Raw genomic sequence first — 22,410 nt, 5'->3', positions numbered from 1 at the left:
TTGTCATAGGCCCAATAACGTGATCAATGGAAGTGGCAGAACCAGGGTGTGCATACCAGACACCAAAACCCTTGCCCTTTTACCTGTACCATGAGGGAAATTACAAAGGTTATGGCAAAGATGGCAGACTGGCAGCTCATAGGCCCACATATTTCTTAAAAGAACTTCATTGAATGATTTTTGTTGACCAGTAGTGTTTATCAGAATCTGAAATCAAGCAGCAGGTTTGGACTGAATATTAAGGCATCATCTAGTTGAATAATTTTTCACTTTCCTCTATTTAACTTGTATTATATGAATACATTTCTTTTTAAAAAAATGAGAATTTGTTGCCAGTATTTTAAAAATTGTGAAATGTTACAGAAAAGTCTGACTTTCCAACCACTTGTGAAATACCAGATCCTTTGGCAACATTGATTGCACCCTTTTGCTTAGCCACATGGTCTTCATTTATTGGAATCTCTACTGTTCCATGGTGTCTCCCTGACACAGTGACCAAGTGCCTCTTGCCATTCATGATAGCAGACTTCTAACAATGGCTCCCAATGTTCCCCACCTCCTGGTATTCACTATTCACATTCTTGTGTTATCGCCCCCTATCCCTTGTGTGTGTGCTGGACCTAATGACTTGTTTCTTAAAAAAAAAAAAAAAGAATTTATTGAAGACAGAGAGCATGAGTGGGGTGGGGGGTGGGACATAGGGAGAGGGGGAAGCAGACTCCCCACAGAGCAGGGAGCCCAATGTGGGGCTCCATCCCAGGACCCTGGGATCATGACCTGAGTTGAAGGCAGATGCTTAACTGACTAAGCCACTCAGACGCCCCCCCCCCCCAGTGACTTGTTTCTAATGAGCAGACTGAAGCAGTGATCAGATGTCACTTTCAAGATGAGGTTATAAAAAAAAAACTGTGACTTCCATCTTGTTTGCACTCTCTTTTTCTCTCTCTGGCTCTTCTTGCTTGATCACTCTGATGAAGCAAGCTGCCATGTTGTGAACTGCCCTATGGAGAGGCCCACATGACAAGAAACTGAGGGCAGCCTCCAACTAACAGCCAGTGAGGAACTGAGGCCCTCAGTCCAACAACCTGCAAGAAACTGAATCCTGCCAACAGCCAAGTGAGTGAGCTTGGAAGCGGATCCTCCCCAGTTGAGCCTTGAGATGACTGCAGACCTGCTAATACCCAGATTGCAGCCTGAGCCAGAGGACCCAGTTAAGCCATGCCCACAGATACTATGAGATAATAAATGTTTTATTAAGCCACTAAGTTTTGGGGGTAATTTGTTACGTAGATAATGAAAACACCATTGATTGCTGTGCTTGTACTTTTTTATAGTAGTTTTGGTAAGCATGAAATATTTCTTGTACCCACATCTATGAAAATTGACAAAAAATTATACAAGAAGGTCACATATTTAAAAATCATAATTTTTTCTTTTAATTCAGTGACAAGGGATTTGTGCTGTAGTGAAAAGAGCAAATGAGTTGAAGTCCAGAGACTTGCATTCAGGTCACTAGTTGGATCTTGGGTAATTTATTATTCCATTTTGAAGATCTTCATTTATAAAATGGATAAGGAAGTAATACCATGTTTCCCAGGACAGTCAAGAAAACTACTGGGTATAATGTATGGGAACATACTTTACATATGTGTTAGTTTGTATTAATTTCAGTCCCTCCTATGTTCCCATAGTACTCTTTACATATTTCCATTGGCTTATACTGTAATACATTGTGATTATCTGTTATATGCAGGTGACTTGATGGAAGGGACCATATTTCATTCATCTTTGCATCTCCTTACACAGTATTTGGACACATACCAAGTTGCAAAAAGCATTGGTTGAAAGAATGAAGGGTTGTTTTGTTAGATAACTAATGAAATTTTTAAAACACTAAAATATACTTCAAATTCTTAACCAAGGTATCTTTCAACTTTGGGAAACTTCCTTTTGCCAGTTTGCACATAGGCAGGCATGTCTATAAGAAGGACAATTTTTACAGATAAATCTTCATATAAGGTCACTATGTAAGGCTTAAATTTGGTCTATCGAATACTTCTTAGCACACCCAAAGCATCTGAACCAGAGCTATAAGAATAGACCAGTCCATCTTCTGGGCACTCTTACATCACAAAGAATACACTTAAGTCTACATATATTTTATGCCCTAAGGCAAGAAGCAGTCATCGGGCTTGAGGCATCGTCTTTTCTCTCTCTCTCTCTCTCTCTCTCTCTCTCTGCCTCTGTCTCTCTCAAATCAAAAAGCTGACAGTATCAACTGAAGAAGGTCATATATTCCTCTATATTATATCTAAATAAAATATATGTGTTGAAATACTGCAGTTTAAGACACCATTTTAAAATAAACCATTGTAAGAAGCATGACTAGTATAAAAATGAGGAGTCCTGAAACAAAAAGAGGTTTTAAGAGGGCTTGGAATTTCAATAGGCTGTGTTTTGGAAAACAAACAGAATAAGTGATACTGCTATGAATTGCATTTATATAGTGAATGAAGAATTTGCCAGGGCTTGAAAGTCTTTCATAGGTGGTGGTTTAAGAAAAAAGTTGTCTGTTGAGTACAGCAGAAATTACATCATAAACAAGCATTTGTAAAGATAGGAAATACTGTTGCTCAGGATGTTAAAGATTGGTGGCTGAACACTTTTAGGACAAATTGGCTCAAAAAGTTACTTGTGAAGTTTTAAATTGCAGCTAGTTACAAGAGATCTAAACACTACCCAAATACCTATAACACTTAACTATGTGCCTAGCCAGTAGTTCTCAAAGTATGGTCCCTGACCAACAGTACTGTATCACCTGGAAACTGGAAATGCAGATTCTCGGGCCCTGGTTTAGACCTACTGAGTCAGAAACTGGATATGGGGCTTGTCAGTCTGTTTTAACAAGCCCTCTAGCTGATTTTGATGCACCCTAAAGTTTGAGAACAACTGCACCTAGATAAAATTTATGTGTTAAGAATTTTGGTGGAATCTGACTCTTTTGGATTTGGAGTCTGTGACAGGCACATTCAGAAAAACCTGGATTTTGTGTGTTGAGGAAAGTCTTGAAATTTTTAGTATAGGTTGGTCAAAATTAAAACTACAGATAGTGCTTCTGCAAATAGTAGTGTTAATCTTGGGCTCAGAATACTTCAATCTGAAGCAGAAATACTTTATAAGGACTTAAAGCTTTTCATTGTGTCACTTCTTAGGGATTCAGTTTTTGTGCGGAAATGTTCAAAATGAATCATGTCAGGATCTAGTGGTTAACATTGTGGTTTACACCAAACACGGTTGAATACTTTGATTTATTAGATGCTAGACGTTATGGAAATCTGACCTATTATATATAGATTGATTGGCTTAGTTGAGGCATGGTAGTGAAGATACTGGAAAAAAAGGCAGGGCGGTGGGGGGGGTAACTTGTTTGGCATCCAAAGGCCATTCAGTGCATTAGCAAAGATTGAAATAAAATATTTGATCTGTTTGGTTGACATTGCAACTCATCTAGGCACTCTGAATAAAAGCAGATTTATTCAAAAGTAGCTTCACAAATGCATGGTTGTATTTGCTCATTCCTAGCAAAATTATGCCTTTGGGAAACTCATTTGGCGGGTGTTAAACTGGCTTCTTTACTGTGCTGAAATTGGTTTCCAAGAAATGAAAGTGATGGCCTGAACTATATCCCCAAAATTGCGGAATTGTCTTTGCATTCCAGGAAAGGCTCTCTGGTATTATATTTTATGAAAAGGAACTAATATTGTACAGTTAGCCTTTCTCAATTAATAATGTTCATGGTGTGAAAGAAGAGCTGCAATGGAGATACTGAATTACTGTACGATGGTACTGAAAATGAAGCACGATATCATTGGAATACCAGAATTCTACAAATATCTTGGGAGTTGTTATCCTAAATATAAAAAAAAAGCACTGTGTAAAATGTCTGTTAAGAAATGCCTGCATTTCTAAACAGCTGTTTTCCATTATGAAATAGGATAAAATTAATCATTCCCAATGAAGGGACCAAAGGCTAAATTCTTTACTGCACATCTTAACACAAAAATATAAGACCTAACATTGACCTTTTGGTATGTAATAAAGGCATCAGACCTCCTGTTCCAAGTTAAAGGAGAATAAATCACACACACACACAAATGTAATGATGAACTTTTTCTATTTTTGTAACAGGCTTTCTGATTTCTCAATCGTTAAAATTTGCTTTGGGCAGAACAGGTAGCCTATACTGGTATCTACTTGTCTCAAATGATTTCTCAGGACCTACAGAGAGTAGTACACACCATAGGCTTCATCTCTGCAAAATAAACAGACTATAGTTTATTTTATAACCACTTTTTCAGATCCTACATGCAAGGTATTTTATATAATTTCCTAAGTCTTTTTTTATTTAAATTCAATTAGCCAACTTATAGTACATCATTAGTTTCAGATGTAGTGTTAGTAATTTATGAGTAGTAATTTCTAAGTCTTAAAATCAGGAATTTGCAAAATCTCGACTTTATAGATGAAGAAGCTAAGTGACTTGCCCATGACTTACCCATCACTGGAATTTAAGCAGAGGTCCACTAGATACTAAAATTCCTGCTATATCTTCTGATGGTAGAAGTTACTCTCAAAGTAGAGTCTCTAGCCCCCAAATGAACCACATAGCTTCACAGTAATTGAGGTTACTAAAATTGGGTATTTGCAAATTAAAACTAGTACCTTAATAGCCTTTACCAACATTGGATCAGTGTTCTATCTCCAGTTTGATGGAGATATTTAATGGCAAAGATTATACAATGCATGTGTATGTAGATAGTTGAGATTCCTGCAGTCAGGAGAGAAGGCCAGTTTGTTGATGTTGCCTTAAATTGGTTTTTCTTTTTTTAATTGCTGCTGTTCTTACTTTTGAGTTCTACATTCTTTAGCTTCATGACTCTCAGTTTGGTCTCTTACCAGTTGCTGGGCTACACAGTATGTAGTGATGAAAATTTGTTTCAATAGTAGTTTTGGTCTCCACTTTTTCAGTAGTTAGACTCCAAGGCACAAAGTCCTTGCAGCTGAAATATAAACTGTCCATATTTCTATTGCTAAAGTGGACTTAAACATAATCCACCCCTCCCCTTGACTTACAAAGTGAAATGAGACATTAAACTTTTCTCAGAGAGTTGTTTTCCCTTGAGTTTTATAAATAAAAGTGTTGCATCCTCTGGATAGCATTGCCTCATTGACTGGTTAAGTCCCTTTCCTCTGTGGTTCCATGGCATCCTGTGGTAATAACTTCTTAACATGTATATTAAGTGTCTTACTCTGTGCCGTCTGCATCCTGGCACTTAGAAGGCCTTCAGTTTGTATTTGTTGTACTGAAGAGTGAGCTAGCAATTAAAAGCTATAGGCAGTTGTTCAGAATCTCAACTCTTACTTTCTTTAAAGTTCAAATGTGCTTCTTTTCTAAGTATTTTGGGTATGTTGTTTAAACTCACCTAAATCATTTTAGTCTCTTGAAAAATTGCAAGGTTAACAAATAACTGAATCAGTTTGAGCCAGGGACTGGAAGTCAGTCTGCTTACAGGTGGTAGCAGTCATCACACATGGAAATGGAGCCAGGGTACTCAGCTATTCTGAGGGGCATTGTGGCTAGAAGGTTTCTTCCTTTCCCTGGTCAGGATTTAATTGCCATCAGATAACTCTAGATATTTTGAGAAAAAAATAAATTGCCATGCGGTGTGATCTGACTAGAGAGCACTGTTTCTTCAACTTGCCTCATCATGACAATCACCTGGGGTTCTTGAAAGTAACTTAAGTGTTCATTGTTGGATGAATGAATAGAGAAAATATGGTTTATACATACAGTAGAATATTATTCAGCCTTACAAAAGGAAATCCTGCCATTTGGGACAACATGGATAACCTGGAGGACGTCATGCTAAGTGAAATAAGCCAGACACAGAAGGACAAGTCCTTCATGATACCACTTATATGAAGAATCTAAAATTGTCACTCACAGAAGCAGAGAGTAGAATGGTGGTGGCCAGGAGCTGTCAGGAAGGAGTATTGGGGAAGTATTAGTCAAAGGGTGCAAAGTTTTGGTTATAGAAGACAAATGAGTCCTAGAGATCTGTATAGCATAGTGCTCATGATTAATAAGTTACTTAGAACTTTGCTGAGACAGTAAATCTTATTTTAAGTGCTTTTATCACAAAAAATAAAAGGGCAGGAAGAAACTTCTGGAGGTTTTGGGTATGTGTATGGCATAGACCATGGTGATGATTCTTATCTCTAAACTTGAATTATATACATTAATTATGTACAGCTATTTGTATGTCAATCATACCTCAATAAAATGGTCTAAGAAATATATTCCCAGCCTAGCCCTAGATCTACTTAATCATACTTCTCAGAGGAGAGACCTGAAATAAGTATTACCTCTAGTGAATGGGGGTAAAAGGACTAGAGACATACCTCATTTTATTGCCCTTTGCTTTATTGCATTTCACAGACACTGCATTTTTTTTTTCAAATTGGAGATTTCTGACAACCCTGCATTAAGTCTGTTGGTACCATTTTTCCAACAGCATTTGCTGAAACAAGCCAGCTCCAACATCCCCTTAAGTCAAAGCCTAATCCAGAGGAAGGCCCTAACTCTCCTTAATTCTAAGAAGCTACAGAAGAAAAGTTTGAAGCTAGCAGAGGTTGGTTCATAATGTTTAAGGAAAGAATTCATCTCCAGAACATAAAACTGTATGGTAAAGCAGCAAGTGCTGATGTAGAAGCTGCAGCAAGTCATCCAGAAGATCTAGCTAAGGTATTCCATGAAGGAGGCTACATTAAACAGGTTTTCCATGTAGGTGAAATAGCCTTCTATTGGAAAAACATGCCATTTAGGACTTTCATAGCTAGAGAGGAGAAGTCAATGCCTGGCTTCAAATCTACAAAGAACAGGCTAACTTGTTAGGGGCAAATGTGGCTGGTAACTTTAAGGTGAAGCCAGTGCTCATTTACCATTCTGAAAATCCTAGGGCCCTTAAGAATTATGGTAAATATACTTTGCCTGTGCTCTATAAATGGGAGAACAAAGCCTGGATGATACCACATCTGTTTACAACATGGTTCACTGACTATTTTAAGCCCATAGGTGAGACCTACTGCTCAGAAAAAGAATCCTTTCAAAATATGACTGCCCATTGACGGTGTATCTGGTTACCCAAGAGCTCTGATGGAGATATACACTAAATTAATGTTGTTTTCATGCTTTCTAACACAGCACCCATTCTGCAGCCCATGAATTAAGGAATAATTTCAATTTTCAAGTCTTGTTATTTAAGAAATTTTCTAAGGCTATAGCTGCCATAGGTAGTGATTCCTCTGATGGATCTGGGCAGAGTAAACTGAAAATCTTCTGGGAAGAATTGACATCTGGGATAGTTGATGCCATCTGGAATACTAGATGCCTTTAAGAATATTCATGATTCATGGGAAGAAGTCAACATATCAACATTATTGAGAGTTCAGAATAAGTTGATTCCAACCCTCATGGATGACTTTGAGGTGTTCAAAACCAACAGAGGAAGTACTTTGCAGATATGGTAGAAAAAGCAATTAGAGGTAGAACCTGAAGGTGTGACTAAATTGCTGCAATCTCATAATAAAATGAACGGGTGAGGAGTTCTCTCTTATAGATGAACACAGAAAGTAGTTTCTTGAGATGGAATGTGCTCCTGGTGAAGATGCTGGGAAGATTGTTGCAATGACAACAAGTGGTTTAGAATATTACATAAACTTAGTTGATAAGCAGTGGCAGGATTTTGAGGTACTGACTCCACTTTTTTTTTTTAAAGATTTTATTTATTTATTTGACAGAAGTAGGCAGAGAGGCAGGCAGGGGGTGGGGGAAGCAGGCTCCCCGCTGAGCAGAGAGCCCAATGTGGGGCTCCATCCCAGGACCCCGGGACCATGACCTGAGCCGAAGGCAGAGGCTTTAACCCACTGAGCCACCCAGGCGCCCCTGACTCCACTTTTGAAAGAAATTTTACTGTGGGTAAAATGCTATCAAATGGCACCAGGTGCTACAGAGAAATATTCCTGAAAGGAAGAGTCAATCTGTGTGACAAACTTCACTACTGTCTTTAGAAATTACCACAGCCACCCTAGCCTTCAGCATCCACCACCCTGATCAGCCAGCAGCCATGAACATCGAGGCAAAACCCTGCACCACCAAAATGATTATGACTTGTAGCTCAGATGATTGTTAGTATTTTTTAACAATAAAGGATTTTTAAACTAAGGAATATACTTGGAGACATAATGCTGTTGTGCACTTAATAGACTACAATATAGTGTAAACATAACTTATATGCACTGGGAAACAAAAAAATTCATTTGGCTTGCTTTATTGAGATACTTGCTTTATTGCAGTGTGCTGGAACTGAACCCACAGTATCTCTGATGCATCCCTGTATTACTTTTCACCATATACCTTTCTGTATTTTTAAATTTTTTTTAAATCTGGAGTATGTTCTTTTATTCAGTTGTAATTTATCTTTTGTATTAAGTATTGCAATTCACATTATAAAAATTCAAAAGGTACAAAAGGATATTTGATAAAATCTCCCTTTCACCCCTGTCCATTGTCATTAGATTCTTTTCTCCAGCGTTGACCAATATAAGCAGTTAGTTGTGTATTATTCCAGAGTTATTATGCCTATGAGAGCAAATACTTAAAACTACTTGCTACACACACCATAAATATACATTTCAAAAAATAGTAGTGTACTATACATAATTTGTATTTTGCTTTTCTGTTTACTATATCATCATGATTTTTCCATGTGCATACATAAAAGTTTTGTGCTTATATTTTATGGTTCCACCCTATTCCGTTGTATGTATATGTAATAACTTATATAACTAGTCTCTTATTGATGGGCAGTTAGATTTTTCCCAGTTTTCAGCTATTATAATAATACTATAATGAATACTTGTACAGTTGCAGTGCTCTTGCCTATACCTAAGCACTTGTGTTGTTCCAAGTACTTTACATATCTAAAAGATCAATCCATAGAAGCAAAATTACTGGGTCAAAGGATATGTGCATTTGTAATTTTGACAGATCTTGCCAAATTTTTCTCCATAGAGATTATACCATTTACATGCCTACCTTCAATATTTGTGTGTGCCTGTTTCCCTTACCAGTATAATATTTGGTAATGTTATAGTTGAAATATCGTCTTTCAGTATTGTTTTAATTTTCCCTTCTTATCACAAGTGAATTTGATAATCTTCTTATATGCTTACAGTCAATTTGTTTTTTCGTTTTTTGTGTGTGAACTGTTTTCTTGTGTTGTTTGGTTTTTTCTTTTCTATTAGAGAAATTAACCCTCTATACTATGAGTTGCAGGTTTTTTTGCAGTTTGTCAGTTGTCTTTTGAGTTTACTTACTTTGGCTTTTCCCATACAGAAATGTTTTATTTTTATTTAGTCAAGAGGTTTGATCTTCCTCTTTGCTCTTACTGGGTTTTCTCTTATACATAAATTTTCCTCACTGTGAAATTATATTTTTAAAAATCACCATGAAATCTTCTATTATTTTTATGGTTATCCTAGTTAAAATGTGAGGAATGGATCTCTTATTGTTCTCAAACAAATGTCCAGTTATCTCAACACCATCTGTAGAATAATCCATATTATCTTTGTAATTTAAAAAGTGAGTTAGGGTTTTTGCAACAGGTAAATGGCATTTAATAAAGGCAGGGGCAACTGTTATAAATTAAGATACTTAGAAGCCATATCAACCAAACGCAGCATGTGGACCTTATTGGGATCCTGATTTGAACAAACCAGCTGTCAAAAGACATTTTTAAGGTAATCTTGGAAAATAGAGTAGGAACTGGATATTAAGATATTAAAAAACTTGTTAATTTTGGTGAAATGATAGTTTTGTTTGTTCTTTTTTAACTCTTCATCTGTTACAGATAAAGAAAGAAGTATTTATAGGTGGTTTGATATCTGGAATTTGCTTGAAAATATGCCAGAAATGACCAACAATCATACGAAAAGATGTTCAGCATCATTAACTATCAGAGAAATGCAAAATGAAAATGAGATATCACCTCATACTCATTAGGATTGCTACTATAAAAAAGAAAGGAAAAGAAGTTTTGGTGAGGTTGTGGAGAGGTTAGAACCTTATGCATTGTTGATGGGAATATAAAATCAAGCAACCTCTATGGAAAACAACATGGAAGTTCTTTTTAAAAATTAAAAAACTACTATGTGATTCAGCAATTCCACTTCTGAGTATTTACCCAAAAGAAGTGAAAACAGGATTTTGTTTTGTTTTTTAAAGATTTATTTATTTATTTATTTATTTGATGGCGAGAGAGACAGTGAGAGAGGGAACACAAGCAGGAGGAGTGGGGGAGGGAGAAGCAGGCTTCCCGCTGAGCAGGGAGCCCCATGTGGGGCTCGATCCCAGGACCCCAGAATCATGACCTGAGCTGAAGGCAGATGCTTAATCACTGAGCCACCCAGGCACCCCTGAAAACAGGATTTTGAAGAGATATTTTTCACATCTATGTTTACAGCAGTGTTAGTCATAATAGCCAAGAAGTGGAAGTAACCCATAAGTCCATTGATTAACAGAGGAAGAAATTGTGGTGTGTACATAGAATGGAATATTATTCAGCCTTAAAAAGAAAGCCTGTCACATACTACACTTTGAATGAATTTGAAGAACATTATGTTGAGTGAAAAAAGTCAGTCATAAAAAGACAAATACTGTATGCTTCCACTTATATGAGGTATCTAAAGTAGTCAAATTCATAGAAAGTGGAAGGGTGGTTGCCAGGAGCTGGGGGAGAGGTGAAAATGGGGAGTTGTTTAATGGGTATAGAGTTTCAGATCTGCAAGATTAAAAAGTTTTGGAGATGTGTTTCACAACAGTGTTATTAAATCTAACACTATTGAACTATACACTTAAAAATGGTTCAGATGGTGAATTTTATGTGGTTTTTTTAGTCATGACTTAAAAAGTGCATTTAAAGATGCCAGAACAGGGATGCCTGGGTGGCTCAGTTGGTTGGGCGGCTGCCTTCGGCTCAGGTCATGATCCCAGCAGCCTGGGATCGAGTCCCACGTTGGGCTGCTTGCTCGGCAGGGAGCCTGCTTCTCCCTCTGCCTGCCACTCTGTCTACCTGTGCTCGCTCACTCTCTCTCTCTCTCTGACAAATAAATAAAATCTTTGAAAAAAATAAAAATGCCAGAACAAAAGGGCTGCCTAGTAGATGAAACAATGACTTAACATTGATAGTGGTTGAAACAGGATAATGGTATCATAGAGATTCGTTATGGTATTTCCTTTACCTTTGTGTGTTTAAAATTTTCCATACGTTTTAAAAGTGAGATTTAGGGAGCATGGGCTTTGTAGACAGAGCTGAATTTGAATTCTAGTTCTACTTTTTAATAATTGGAATATAATTCACATAAGACCATAAAATTTACCATTTTTAAAAAAGATTTACTTAGAGAGAATGCACAGTTGGGTGGGAGGAGGGGTAGAGGGAGAGAAAGAATCCTTAAGCAGACTTCCACTGCATGCAGAGCTTGATCCCAGGATCCTGAGGTCATGACCTGAGCTGAAATCGAGAGTCTGCCACTCAACCGACTGAGACACTCAGGCACCCCAAAATTTACCATTTTTAAGGTGTATAAGTTGTAGTCACAGAGTTGTGCAGCTATGATCACTGTCTAATTCCAGAACATTTTTAACACCCCGAAAGGAAACTCAGTACCTTCTAGCAGTCATTCTTCATTTCCCTTTTCCCCCAGTCCCTAGAAACCACTAATGTATTTTTCCCTCTCAGTGGATTTTTCTATTCTGGAAAATTCATATAAAAGGAATCATATAATATGTGGCCTTTTTGTCTGGCTTCTTGCACTCGATATTGTTTTTAAGTTCATTGATGTTGTAGCATGAATCAGTACTTCATTCCTTTTTATAGCTAAATAATATTCCCTTGTATGGTTATACCATATTTTGTTTAACCATTTTTTCTGTCGATGGACATTTGGAATGCTCCGTGGCCCTGAGCAAGGCCACGGAGCCTCAGTTTCCTCATCTGTAAGATGGGACTTGTAACACCTACTTGGTCTGATTGTGATGAAGAGTTGGAAGGTACCGTACTTAGCACTACTCCTGGTACAGATGAATGCTCAGTGAGTGACTTGTATGAGAGGTATGCTGGAACAAACTAGCACCAGTGGACAGCATAAACTGTACTCCTACTCTGACTCAATTGGAGTTCATCATAATTCTAGGTGTAAATATGTTGCAGCACAAAGTAAGGATTTTTGGTTCCTTTGCTTGGAAAACAAACATGTACACACGTTGTGTGCTATCTGCTTATTAGTGACCCTCCCCTTGTGGACTTAATGTGTGACATGACTATCTGCTGTGACTAGTCTTCCCATAGCCTAGCAGAAGCTTAATGCATTGAAACTCCAGTCAGGCTGCAGAAAACTACCATTATTTTGTAATTTAAGTGAAAATAAAATAGGTTAGTTGAGTTCAGCAAAAATATTTAGGTCCATAGGTTTGAGAGCCAAAATCCAGGCTTTGTTCCTTCTGGCCATGCGACCTTAGGAATAGCAATGTAAAAATGGGGATGATAATAATAGATATGGCCTTATAAGATTGAATATTAAATGAGTTAATCAATGCAGAGTACTTGGAATGCTGCTTAGCACATAGTATGTATTCAGTACCTGTTAACCATTATTATTCATATTGTTATGCTCCAGGTTTTATGTTGGAATCAGGAATAAAGAGATAAATTAAGTCTCTGCAGTCAAGGAAGTTAGCAAGGTATAACCAGTATGCAGATTATCTCAGTATGTTCTAAGTGCAGGGATAGAGGCATACACCAGAAGGGCATTTAAGGGTCTGCCTCTGTTACATGAAAAATAATGTTCTCTAGGAAGAAGCCTGGTATGGTAGAAATAAGTGCATTCCGGGTTCAGAACAGCCTGGGTTTGAATCCTGTGTACTTTCATTCATTATGCAACTTTAGGGGCAGCCAACCTCTCATAGACTTAGTTTTCCCATTTCCAAAATGGGGTGACGTTTCTGACTTCTACGTGCTGGAAGTGCTCCGTGGTCTAAGATGTTCCTAAGAAAGCAAGCAAGGATTTTTTTTAAAGATTTATTTATTTATTTTAGAGAGACAGTGCAGCACCCCCCCAACCCCGGTGAGTTGGGGGAGGGGCACAGGGCGAGACTTTTCAAGCAGACTCCCTGCTGAGCATGGAGCCCAACCTGGGGCTCTGTCTCACCATCCATGAGATCATGACCTGAGCCAAAACCAAGAGTCAGAGGCTTAACCAACTGGGCCACCCAGGTACCCACAAGCAAGGATTTTTTTGAAAGGTGTTAGATTTTAAAAAAAAAGAGTTAGGTGAACTTAGAATCAGATTCTAACTATGTTAATTTAACCTGTCTGTGTCTATTTCTACATGTAAGTTTTTTCATCCATACCTACCTTATTCTTGGTTGTTCTGACAGTGAGATAATGTAGGTAAGGTATATGTGGCATATAGAAGGTGATGATCAATAAATAACAGCTTTATTATCTTTCTAACAAAGATTTCTTCTGTTACTGTGTACAGCAGAAACAAGTAATATATACCATGTTAATTTCAGTATTCTCTTGAAATGCCTCACACCACAGTTTCATGAAAGTACTGGGCATCCCAATGAAAACATAGATAATACTATCTTTGTTTATAGTAGGAATAATCAAGTTTGAATCTGGGAGAGACTTTTGTTGTTGTTGAGTATTGTGTTCAGCCGTGATCTTAGATCTTAAGAGTGATCTTAAATTTCAACTACAAAATTTTGTTACTAACTTTCTGGACTCTAACCAAATATAGTCAGTTTCTGTTACATGACATGTTCCTCTCTTCTTCCCTCCTAGGTCTTTCAGAGCCTTGAAGACCACCATTTGGAAGTGGTGGCTTTTTTCAGGGAAAATGGCTTCCATGGCCTTCTTGCCCATGATTCCGAGTATGCTCTCTACAATATTCCTTCTTACTACAGTTCCCATGCTCTGAAGCTGAGCTGGAATGGGAAGAATCTCACTACCAATCAGTTCCTGATGCAGGAGGTAGCCAAGCAGCTGGGCTTGAAGCGAATGAATTTTCCCATATTTGCTGCACTGCTAGGTAGGTATCCAAGAACAGGCTCCAGTGACTGGTGAAGTTTCCTGTTCCAATGTTAAGACATGAAGACCAGCAATTTAGCCTATCATAATTGAATTTATCTTTTTAAAGTCCACATGCTAAACACTGTACTGGGGAAAACCCAGCAGGCTTTTGGGCTTCTTACTAGAAACTCAGCATGTTTGTCTTATGAATTTACTATAGGACATCCTAGAAAATTATTTTGATTTTTGTAAAACTTTTTTTGTTACATTCCATAACATTTTATACAGAGTACTGTCTTGGGCCAAATGTTTTACTAGCCCCAGATAGCTTTGGTTCCCTATTCAGAGCATTAGCATTTCTTTCCTGCTGTCTCAATTTAGATGAAGAACACAAATTGTTGTATATGTTTTTCTTTTTCTCTTGTGCTAACATTGTATTATAAGAATTTCCAAACACACAGCAAAATTGAAAGAATTTGGTAGTGAAAATCCTATATATCCTGTATTTACCACCTATATTCTGCCATTAACATTTTCCTATACTTCCTTTATCATGTATCTGTCCATTCTAGCCATCCATCAATTTATCTTTTAAAGATGCATTTAAAAGTAAACTCCAGGGGAGCCTGGGTGGCTCAGTGGGTTAAAGCCTCTGCCTTCAGCTCAGGTCATGATCCCAGGGTCCTGGGATCGAGCCCCACATTGGGCTCTCTGCTCAGCAGGGAGCCTGCTTCTCCTCTCTCTCTGCCTGCCTCTCTGCCTACCTGTGATCTCTGTCTGTCAAATAAATAAATAAGATCTTTTTTAAAAAAAGTAAACTCCAGAGAGTTGGCTATGTTTTTTTTTTAAAGATTTATCTATTTATTTGAGAGAGAGAGAAAAAATGCAGGTGGGAGAGGGGCAGCGGGAGAGGGAGAGAGAATCTTAAAGCAGACTTCTGCAGAATGCAGAGCCTGATATGGGGCTCAGTCCCAGGATCCTGAGATCATGACCTGATCTGAAACCAAGAGTTGGACACTTAACCACCTGAGCCACCCAAGCACCCCGAGAGCTGATTATGTTTTCAGGTGGCTTTCTAAGTACTGACAGCATGAAGGTTAATATATTGTCTCAGGTGTAACCTCTGCTTATGATCCCAAAGGATTTGAGTTTGGCACATCTAATGGAGTCAGCACAAGTCATAGAATTAGGCCTGTGACAAATCACTGAAGTCACACCTCCCTGGTTTCAATTTCTTCATCTGTGAAATGGAATAGTATACCTCATTGTGTTATTGACAGAATTAAATGAAATGAGACGTATAAAATGCCCAGCACTTAGTAGGCAGTCAGTAATTGTGGCTGCTATTATAAAAGGCAGAATGACTAGATGATAGATAATAGCATGGGCTTTGGAGCTTGCTTCTTATCCTGGTGGGGGCACTTATTAACCAAGCTACTTCGGGCTATGTCACCAAACTTGTCTGAACCTCAGTTTCCTAATCTGTAAAATGGGGATGATAATACTCTTAGGCATGGTTATTACAATAATAAAACATATAATGCATGTGATACATAGTAAGTAATCAACACATAGATACTATAGATATTACATTGAGAATCTACACCTCTGTGAATTATTTGATTATTTTCTTCCCCAGAAGCCCTTTCATGGCCTGGAGGTTCTATGAAAACATTTGCACAGTCAATAAATCACAAATGTACTTTATAGGTAACCACATTCTTCCAGATGAGGACCTGGCTGCTTTTCACTGGAGCCTCTTGGGACCAGAGCATCCCCTTGCATCACTTAAGGTAAAGTGCCCCCATTTCCTGCCTATACATCCATGCTTAGGGGATATCAGGTTGTTTGCATTGGAGTTTTGATAGAATAATTACCTTTCATTAGGCTTAAAATATTTCAAATACAGAAATTATAATTATGATCAGTACCCTTAATATCTTTTTCCACTATAGTTAACACACAGTATTATATTACTTTGAGGTATACAGTATAGTGATTCAATAATTCCACACATCAAGCACTCACCAAGACAAGTGCACTCCTTAGTCACCATCACCTATTTAATCCCTCTCCACACCCATCCCTGTCTCTGGTAACCATCAGTTCTCTACAGTTAAGAGTCTGTTTCTTGATTTGTCTCTCTCTCTCTCTTTTTTTTTCTTTTGCTTTGTTCATTTTTTTCTTACTTAAATTCCACATGAGGGAAATCATATGGTATTTGTCTTTCTCTGACTGATTTATTTCACTTAGCAGTATACTCTGTAGCTCCATCCATGTCATTGCAAATGGCAAGATTTCATTCCTTTTTATGGCTGAATATATATATATATATATACATACACACATATATATATGTATGTATATATATACACACACACACACATAACACCCACACACATACACACACACATACATACTTACCACATCTTCTTTATCCATTTATCTATTGATGGACACTTGGGCTGCTTCCATAATATGGCTATTGTAAATAGTACTGCAATAAACATAGGAGTACATATATAGTTTTCAATTAGTGTTTTCATGTTCTTTGTGTAATACCCAGTAGTGCCATTACTGGATTGTAAGGCAGTTCTGTTTTTAACTTTTTGAGAAAACTCTGTACTGTTTTCCACAGTGCCAGCACCACTTTGCATTCCCACCAACAGTGCAGGAGGGTTCCTTTTTCTCCACATCTTCACCAACACCTGTTGTTTATTGTGTTTTTGATTTCAGCCATTCTGACAGGTGTGAGGTGATACTCATTGTTAGTTTTGATTTGCAGTTCCCTGATGATAAGTGATATTGAGCATCTTTTCATGTGTCTGTTGGCCATCTTCATGTCTTCTTTGGAGAAATCTCTGTTCATGTCTTCTGCCCATTTTTAAATTGGATTATTTGTCTTTTGGGGCGTTGAGTTATATCGGTTCATTCTATATTTTAGATATAAACCCCTTATATATGTCATTTGCAAATATCTTCTTCCATTCAGTTATAGGTTGCCTTTTCATTCTGTTGATTGTTTCCTTTACTGCACAGAAGCTTTTCATTTTGTAGTCCCAATAGTTTATTTTTCCTTTTGTTTCCCTTGCCTCAGGAGTCATGTCTAGAACAATGTTGTTATACAGATTACTGCCTGTGCCCTCTTCAAGGATTTTTATGGTTTCAGGTCTCACATTTAAGTCTTTAATCCATTTTGAGTTTCTTTTTGTGTATGGTGTAAGAGAATGGACAAGTTTCTTTCTTCTTCATGTACCTGTCCAGTTTTCCCAGCACCATCTCTTGAAGACAATACCCTTAATATCTTAAGGCTTCATATAAACCTATGAAGTAAAATACTAATACCCCAGTAAATGAGATAATGAGCGAAAGACTGAAGTGGACAGTTCACAAAAGAAGAAATATAGTGGCCAATAGTATGGCTATATAGGTGTTAAATCTCCCTAGTGATCACACATGTAAATCAAATGATTTTTTTTAACCTAAGAGTTTGGCAGATACTGAAAAACGAGTCTGTCCACTCCTGTCGAGGCTATGTTGAAACTGATACTCCCATACATTTCTGGTGGTAGTGTAAGTTGGTGAATATATAACTTTTCTCTAATTCTTTCACTCTGCTAGTTCATACCTTTCCCTCTCTCCTCAAGCCGCTGATACTCCTTCCTCCTTGCTCACTGTCAGCTCATGAGCTAGCTTCCCATTTCACTGAGGAAATGGAGGCATTTGAAACAGCACTTCACCGGCTCCTAGCCTTTCATCTTCTCACCTACATGCATCTATGTGCCCGCATGTTCTGCTTGCCTTGTGTTAACTGTGGATGACCTGTCCATGTTCCCGTCTAAGGCCAACCCCTCTACTGACATGCCAAATCACATTCCCTCTTGCTAACCGAAGAGCATCACTTTTGCAATTCTTACTTCTTTCTCCTGCATCATCAGTTTTTCTCTCTTCACTGGATTTTTCCCATCAGACTTATAACCATGCATCCATCTTAAAAAAAATAAAGCAAATCCTGTTCTTGACCTTACTCCCTCCATCCAAGCTATTGTTCCATCTTTCCTTTTCTCTATGGCCCACATTTCTTCCTTCCTTTATAGCAAAACCCTTTAGAGAATCATCTACACTTGAACTGTTTATTATCCATTTTCCCTATTCTTTCCGCAGTCTGTTTTAAATTGTTCTTGACGAGGTCCAGATGTTCATAATCCTTGATGTTAATAAATCTAATGGCCAGTTCTCAGTTTTCATCTTACTTGACCAGTTAGTGGCATTTGACCCAATTGCTTACTCCCTCTTCCTTAGAACATGTTCTTCACTTGGCTTTAAGGACACCACTCTCTTCTAGTTTCCCTTCTGCTTCACTGGCTGCTGCTACTGTTTCCTTTGTTGCTTCTTTGTCTTCTTTTCTACTTCTTATGTTTGGAGTGTCCCTGAATTCTGTCCTTGGTCCCTTCTCTCAGTTCTCCCTACACATTTTGCCTTAGTGATTAATAGCATCCAATCTCATGACTTTAAGTATCACCAATCCATTGATGACTCCTAAATCTGTATCTCTAGTGTTGACATCCCTCTTGAACTCCAGATTATAATATCTAACAGCCTACTAACCATCTTAAGGAAGTTTATCTAAGTGGAAACTTGTGATCTTTCCCCTAAATGTGTTCCTCCCAGAGCCTTCCCCATTTTTATTAATGGCAGTCTCATCCTTCTAATTGCTCAGGCTAAAAACCATAGGTCATCCTTGACTTCTTGCTCTCTTTCTCACACCCTGTATTTCCTCTGCCAACAAATACCATCAGTTCTCCCTCCAATATATGTCCACGTCTCACCATTTTCATTGCTACTACACTGGTCAAGCCACCATTATTTCTTGCTTGGATTATTAGAACATCTTATTGACTATTGGTCTTCTGTTTGCACTCTTCCCTCCCCAAAACCTATTCTCAGTACAACAGCAAGAGTGAAGGTTAAAAACTGATTCAGATCACGTTACTTCTGTATTCAAAATCCTCCAGTGGCTCTTCATGTCACTCACTCAATTGTGACCATGGCCTACAAAGTCCTGTACTGACTGGCCTCTGTTACAGTTATGATGTCATCTCTTCTTTTCTTTTGTTTGTAGAACCTTTGTACTTATTATTCCCTCTACTTGGGATGCTTTTCCCTCCCACATAGCTTTGTGCCTCACTCTTAAGAGGTTTTCTCAAATGTCATTCTCTCAGTGAGGCCTTTCCTGACCATCTTATTTAATATTATGTGCTTGTGCACATGCACGCACACACTTGAATTCCCAAGACCATCCTCTGCTTAGATTTTCTCCATAGCACTTATCTACATCTAGCACAGTATGCATTTTACTTGTTTATTCTGTTTGACTCCCCTCACCCTATCCTGACATGCCTACACTGCAATTTAAGCTTCCATGGGGATAGCGATCTTTCCGTCTTGTTCACTGCTTTATTCTTGGTGCCTGTGACAGTACCTAGTTAGTACACAATAGGCAGTAAACACTTGTTGAAGGAATCAGTGGTACAGCCTTTTGCCCAAACAATTTTATATAAAAAGTCTTTAAGAAGTTTATACTCTTTGACTAATTATAATTTTAGGAAGCTTGTAATTATATAACTGGAAAGTGAACAACAAATCATACCTACATTTTTATCATGGCATTAAAAAAACCCTGTATTTAAAAAATTTTCGAGCATCATAAAAATAGAGAAAATAATAGCATAGGCAGTCACTATTGTAACATCTTCTAGCTCCAACAGTTATCAAGATGTAGCCACACTTGCTGGTTTTTTTTTGTTTGTTTGTTTGTTTGTTTCTGTTGCTAATGTATTATAAAATAAATTCTGGACCTCAAGTCATTTTACTCGCACATTCTACGATATGCATCTCTAAAACATGAGGGCATTTTCATGCGTGAGCACAATGCCATTATTACTTTTAACAAAATTAATGATAATTTCTTGGTATCATTTTAATATCTAGTCCATTTTAAGATCTTCCTGATTGTCCCAAAAAGGCTTTTTTTGGTTAGTTCAAATCGGGATCCGAACCTGGTCTACAAATTAAAACCTTACCTTTAATAGCAAAATATTGAAGCAGCCAAATGGTATTATGAAAGAAAACTGATGAATTATGACAGTGTCATCAACTAGTGGCTCTCTCCATAGTAGGATTATAAATGATACGATGTTATCTTTCTTTATACTGTTTGATCTTTTCCAAGTGTTGTATACTGAGAATTACAGGGGAAAATATTTTCAAAGAAAAGATTTTAACTATCTATCAGTACATTTACTGAATTTGAATTCTCTGTCTTAGGCCTACGTCACTCTTTTTTTTTTAAAGATTTTATTTATTTATTTGACAGACAGAGATCACAAGTAGGCAGAGAGGCAGGCAGAGAGAGAGAGGAGGAAGCAGGCTCCCCATGGAGCAGAGAGCCTGATGTGGGGCTCGATCCCAGGACCCCGGGATCATGACCTGAGCCGAAGGCAGAGGCTTTAACCCACTGAGCCACCTAGGCGCCCCCTACCTCACTCTTTGTCTTAGTGATCCATCACTGATGTCAGTCAGTGTACCTTGCGTATCTTATCTCTTCTAGGTGCGAGCTCATCAGCTGGTGCTTCCTCCCTGTGATGTGGTGATCAAGGCTGTTTCTGAGTATGTTAGTTCCATCAAAGACCCCTCAAACCTGGATGTGGTTGGGAAGGATGTTTTCAAACAGTCTCAGGTAAGTTGGCTTCTACTTAAGAGTCACCAGTTTTCTTACCTTCACTAGTACCACCAGCAGATCTGATTTTTCTTCCTCTGTGCTACCTACCTTCTCTCCTTGTAGCTGCTTGTCTTCTCCGTGCTTACAGACCAGAGCCCTAAAGTTTCCTTTGAAAACAGTACTAGGCCTGGGCTGAAAGGGTTCTTTAGCTTTTCCCCACTAATTATCAATGTTATATAAGCTCATTCGGGAAAATTTAGAAAATAAAGCCACTTAAAATCTCATTGCTCACAAACAACTTGCTGTAATTATCACTCTAGAATATGTGCTTCTTCTCTTCTGTTCGTTTCAGTATATACTTTAAAGAAGTTTTTGCTTAGTAGAGGTTAATGGATAATGAAAAAGACTACAAGGTCCACATAAAACAAAAATCAATACATCATTGTTAATAATGAAATATGGGCTCTACTGGGAATTTGTCTTGTGAGATAAAATTTAAAGTTAGGAAAATAAGTTAGTTTTATTTCTAATAATTTAATTTATACTTGTACTATGGGTTTTTCAGTTTATTTTTAAAATTAACATAAAGTAAAACCAACATTTATATATGTGTGTATATAGTTCTGTGAATTTTTAGCACATGTGTAGATTAAACCACCCCAGAAATCTCTCATGCTGTCCCTTTGTAATCACACCGAAACATCACTACCTCCTGCAAACTACCAGTCTGTTCTCTGTCACTACAGTTATATCTTTTAGAGAATAACATATGAATGAAATCATACAGTATGTAATCTTTTAAGAATAACATTTTTCGGGGCGCCTGGGTGGCTCAGTGGGTTAAAGCCTCTGCCTTCGGCTCAGGTCATGATCCCAGGGTCCTGGGATCGAGCCCCGCTTCGGGCTCTCTGCTCCATGGGGAGCCTGCTTCCTCCTCTCTCTCTGCCTGCCTTTCTGCCTACTTGTGATCTCTCTCTCTCTGTGTCAAATAAATAAATAAATAAAAATCTTAAAAAAAAGAACAACATTTTTCTTTCAACATAATGCCTTCAGGAATCTTCTAAATTGTTACATATTACATCTATCAATAATTTATTCCTTTTTATTACCAAGTAGTATACATTGTATGGCTATACCATAATATGTTTATTTATTCACCCCTGGAAGATATTTGAGTTGTTCCCATTTTTTTGTGGTTTGAATAGAGTTGCTATAAACATTTGTGTACTGGGCCTTTTCTTATGAACAAAAGTTTTCATTTCCTTGGTGTGAATGCCTAGGAGTGAGATTTCGGGGTCGTATGGTAGGTACATCTTTAACTATAACTTTATAAGCCCCTGCCAAACCATTTTCCAGTATGGCTCTTCCATTCCTCCCTAGCTCTTGTTACTGTCAGTATTTTTTTACAGCCATTCTAAAAGGGGTATAATGGTAGTTCTCCATAATTTTAATTTGCATTTCTCAAATGAGTAATGATGAACACTTTTTTCT

The 22,410-nt window shown here is 37.7% G+C and overlaps 1 protein-coding gene across 3 annotated transcripts in view; it reads left to right on the top strand.

Moving 5' to 3' along the window:
- Positions 1 to 22,410, top strand: part of FAM120C (family with sequence similarity 120 member C) — a gene marked incomplete at its 5' end in the record, with an annotated part of 110,631 nt that overhangs the window by 8,152 nt on the left and 80,069 nt on the right. For 2 of the 3 annotated variants that reach the window (XM_080795211.1, XM_080795213.1), the window contains 3 exons: positions 13,971 to 14,217; positions 15,909 to 15,991; positions 20,809 to 20,937. In XM_080795211.1, the coding sequence (XP_080651337.1) occupies positions 13,971 to 14,217; positions 15,909 to 15,991; positions 20,809 to 20,937 (459 nt within the window). Of the gene's footprint in view, positions 1 to 977; positions 1,264 to 13,970; positions 14,218 to 15,908; positions 15,992 to 20,808; positions 20,938 to 22,410 lie in introns of those variants that run through there. The other variant, XM_080795212.1, reaches the window with a different exon arrangement.

The sequence above is a fragment of the Martes martes genome (genome assembly GCF_963455335.1).
Source record: "Martes martes genome assembly, chromosome: X".
NCBI lineage: Eukaryota > Metazoa > Chordata > Mammalia > Carnivora > Mustelidae > Martes > Martes martes.
The sequence above is the reverse complement of the archived record's forward strand: the minus strand, read 5'-3'. Positions and strand labels throughout refer to the sequence as shown.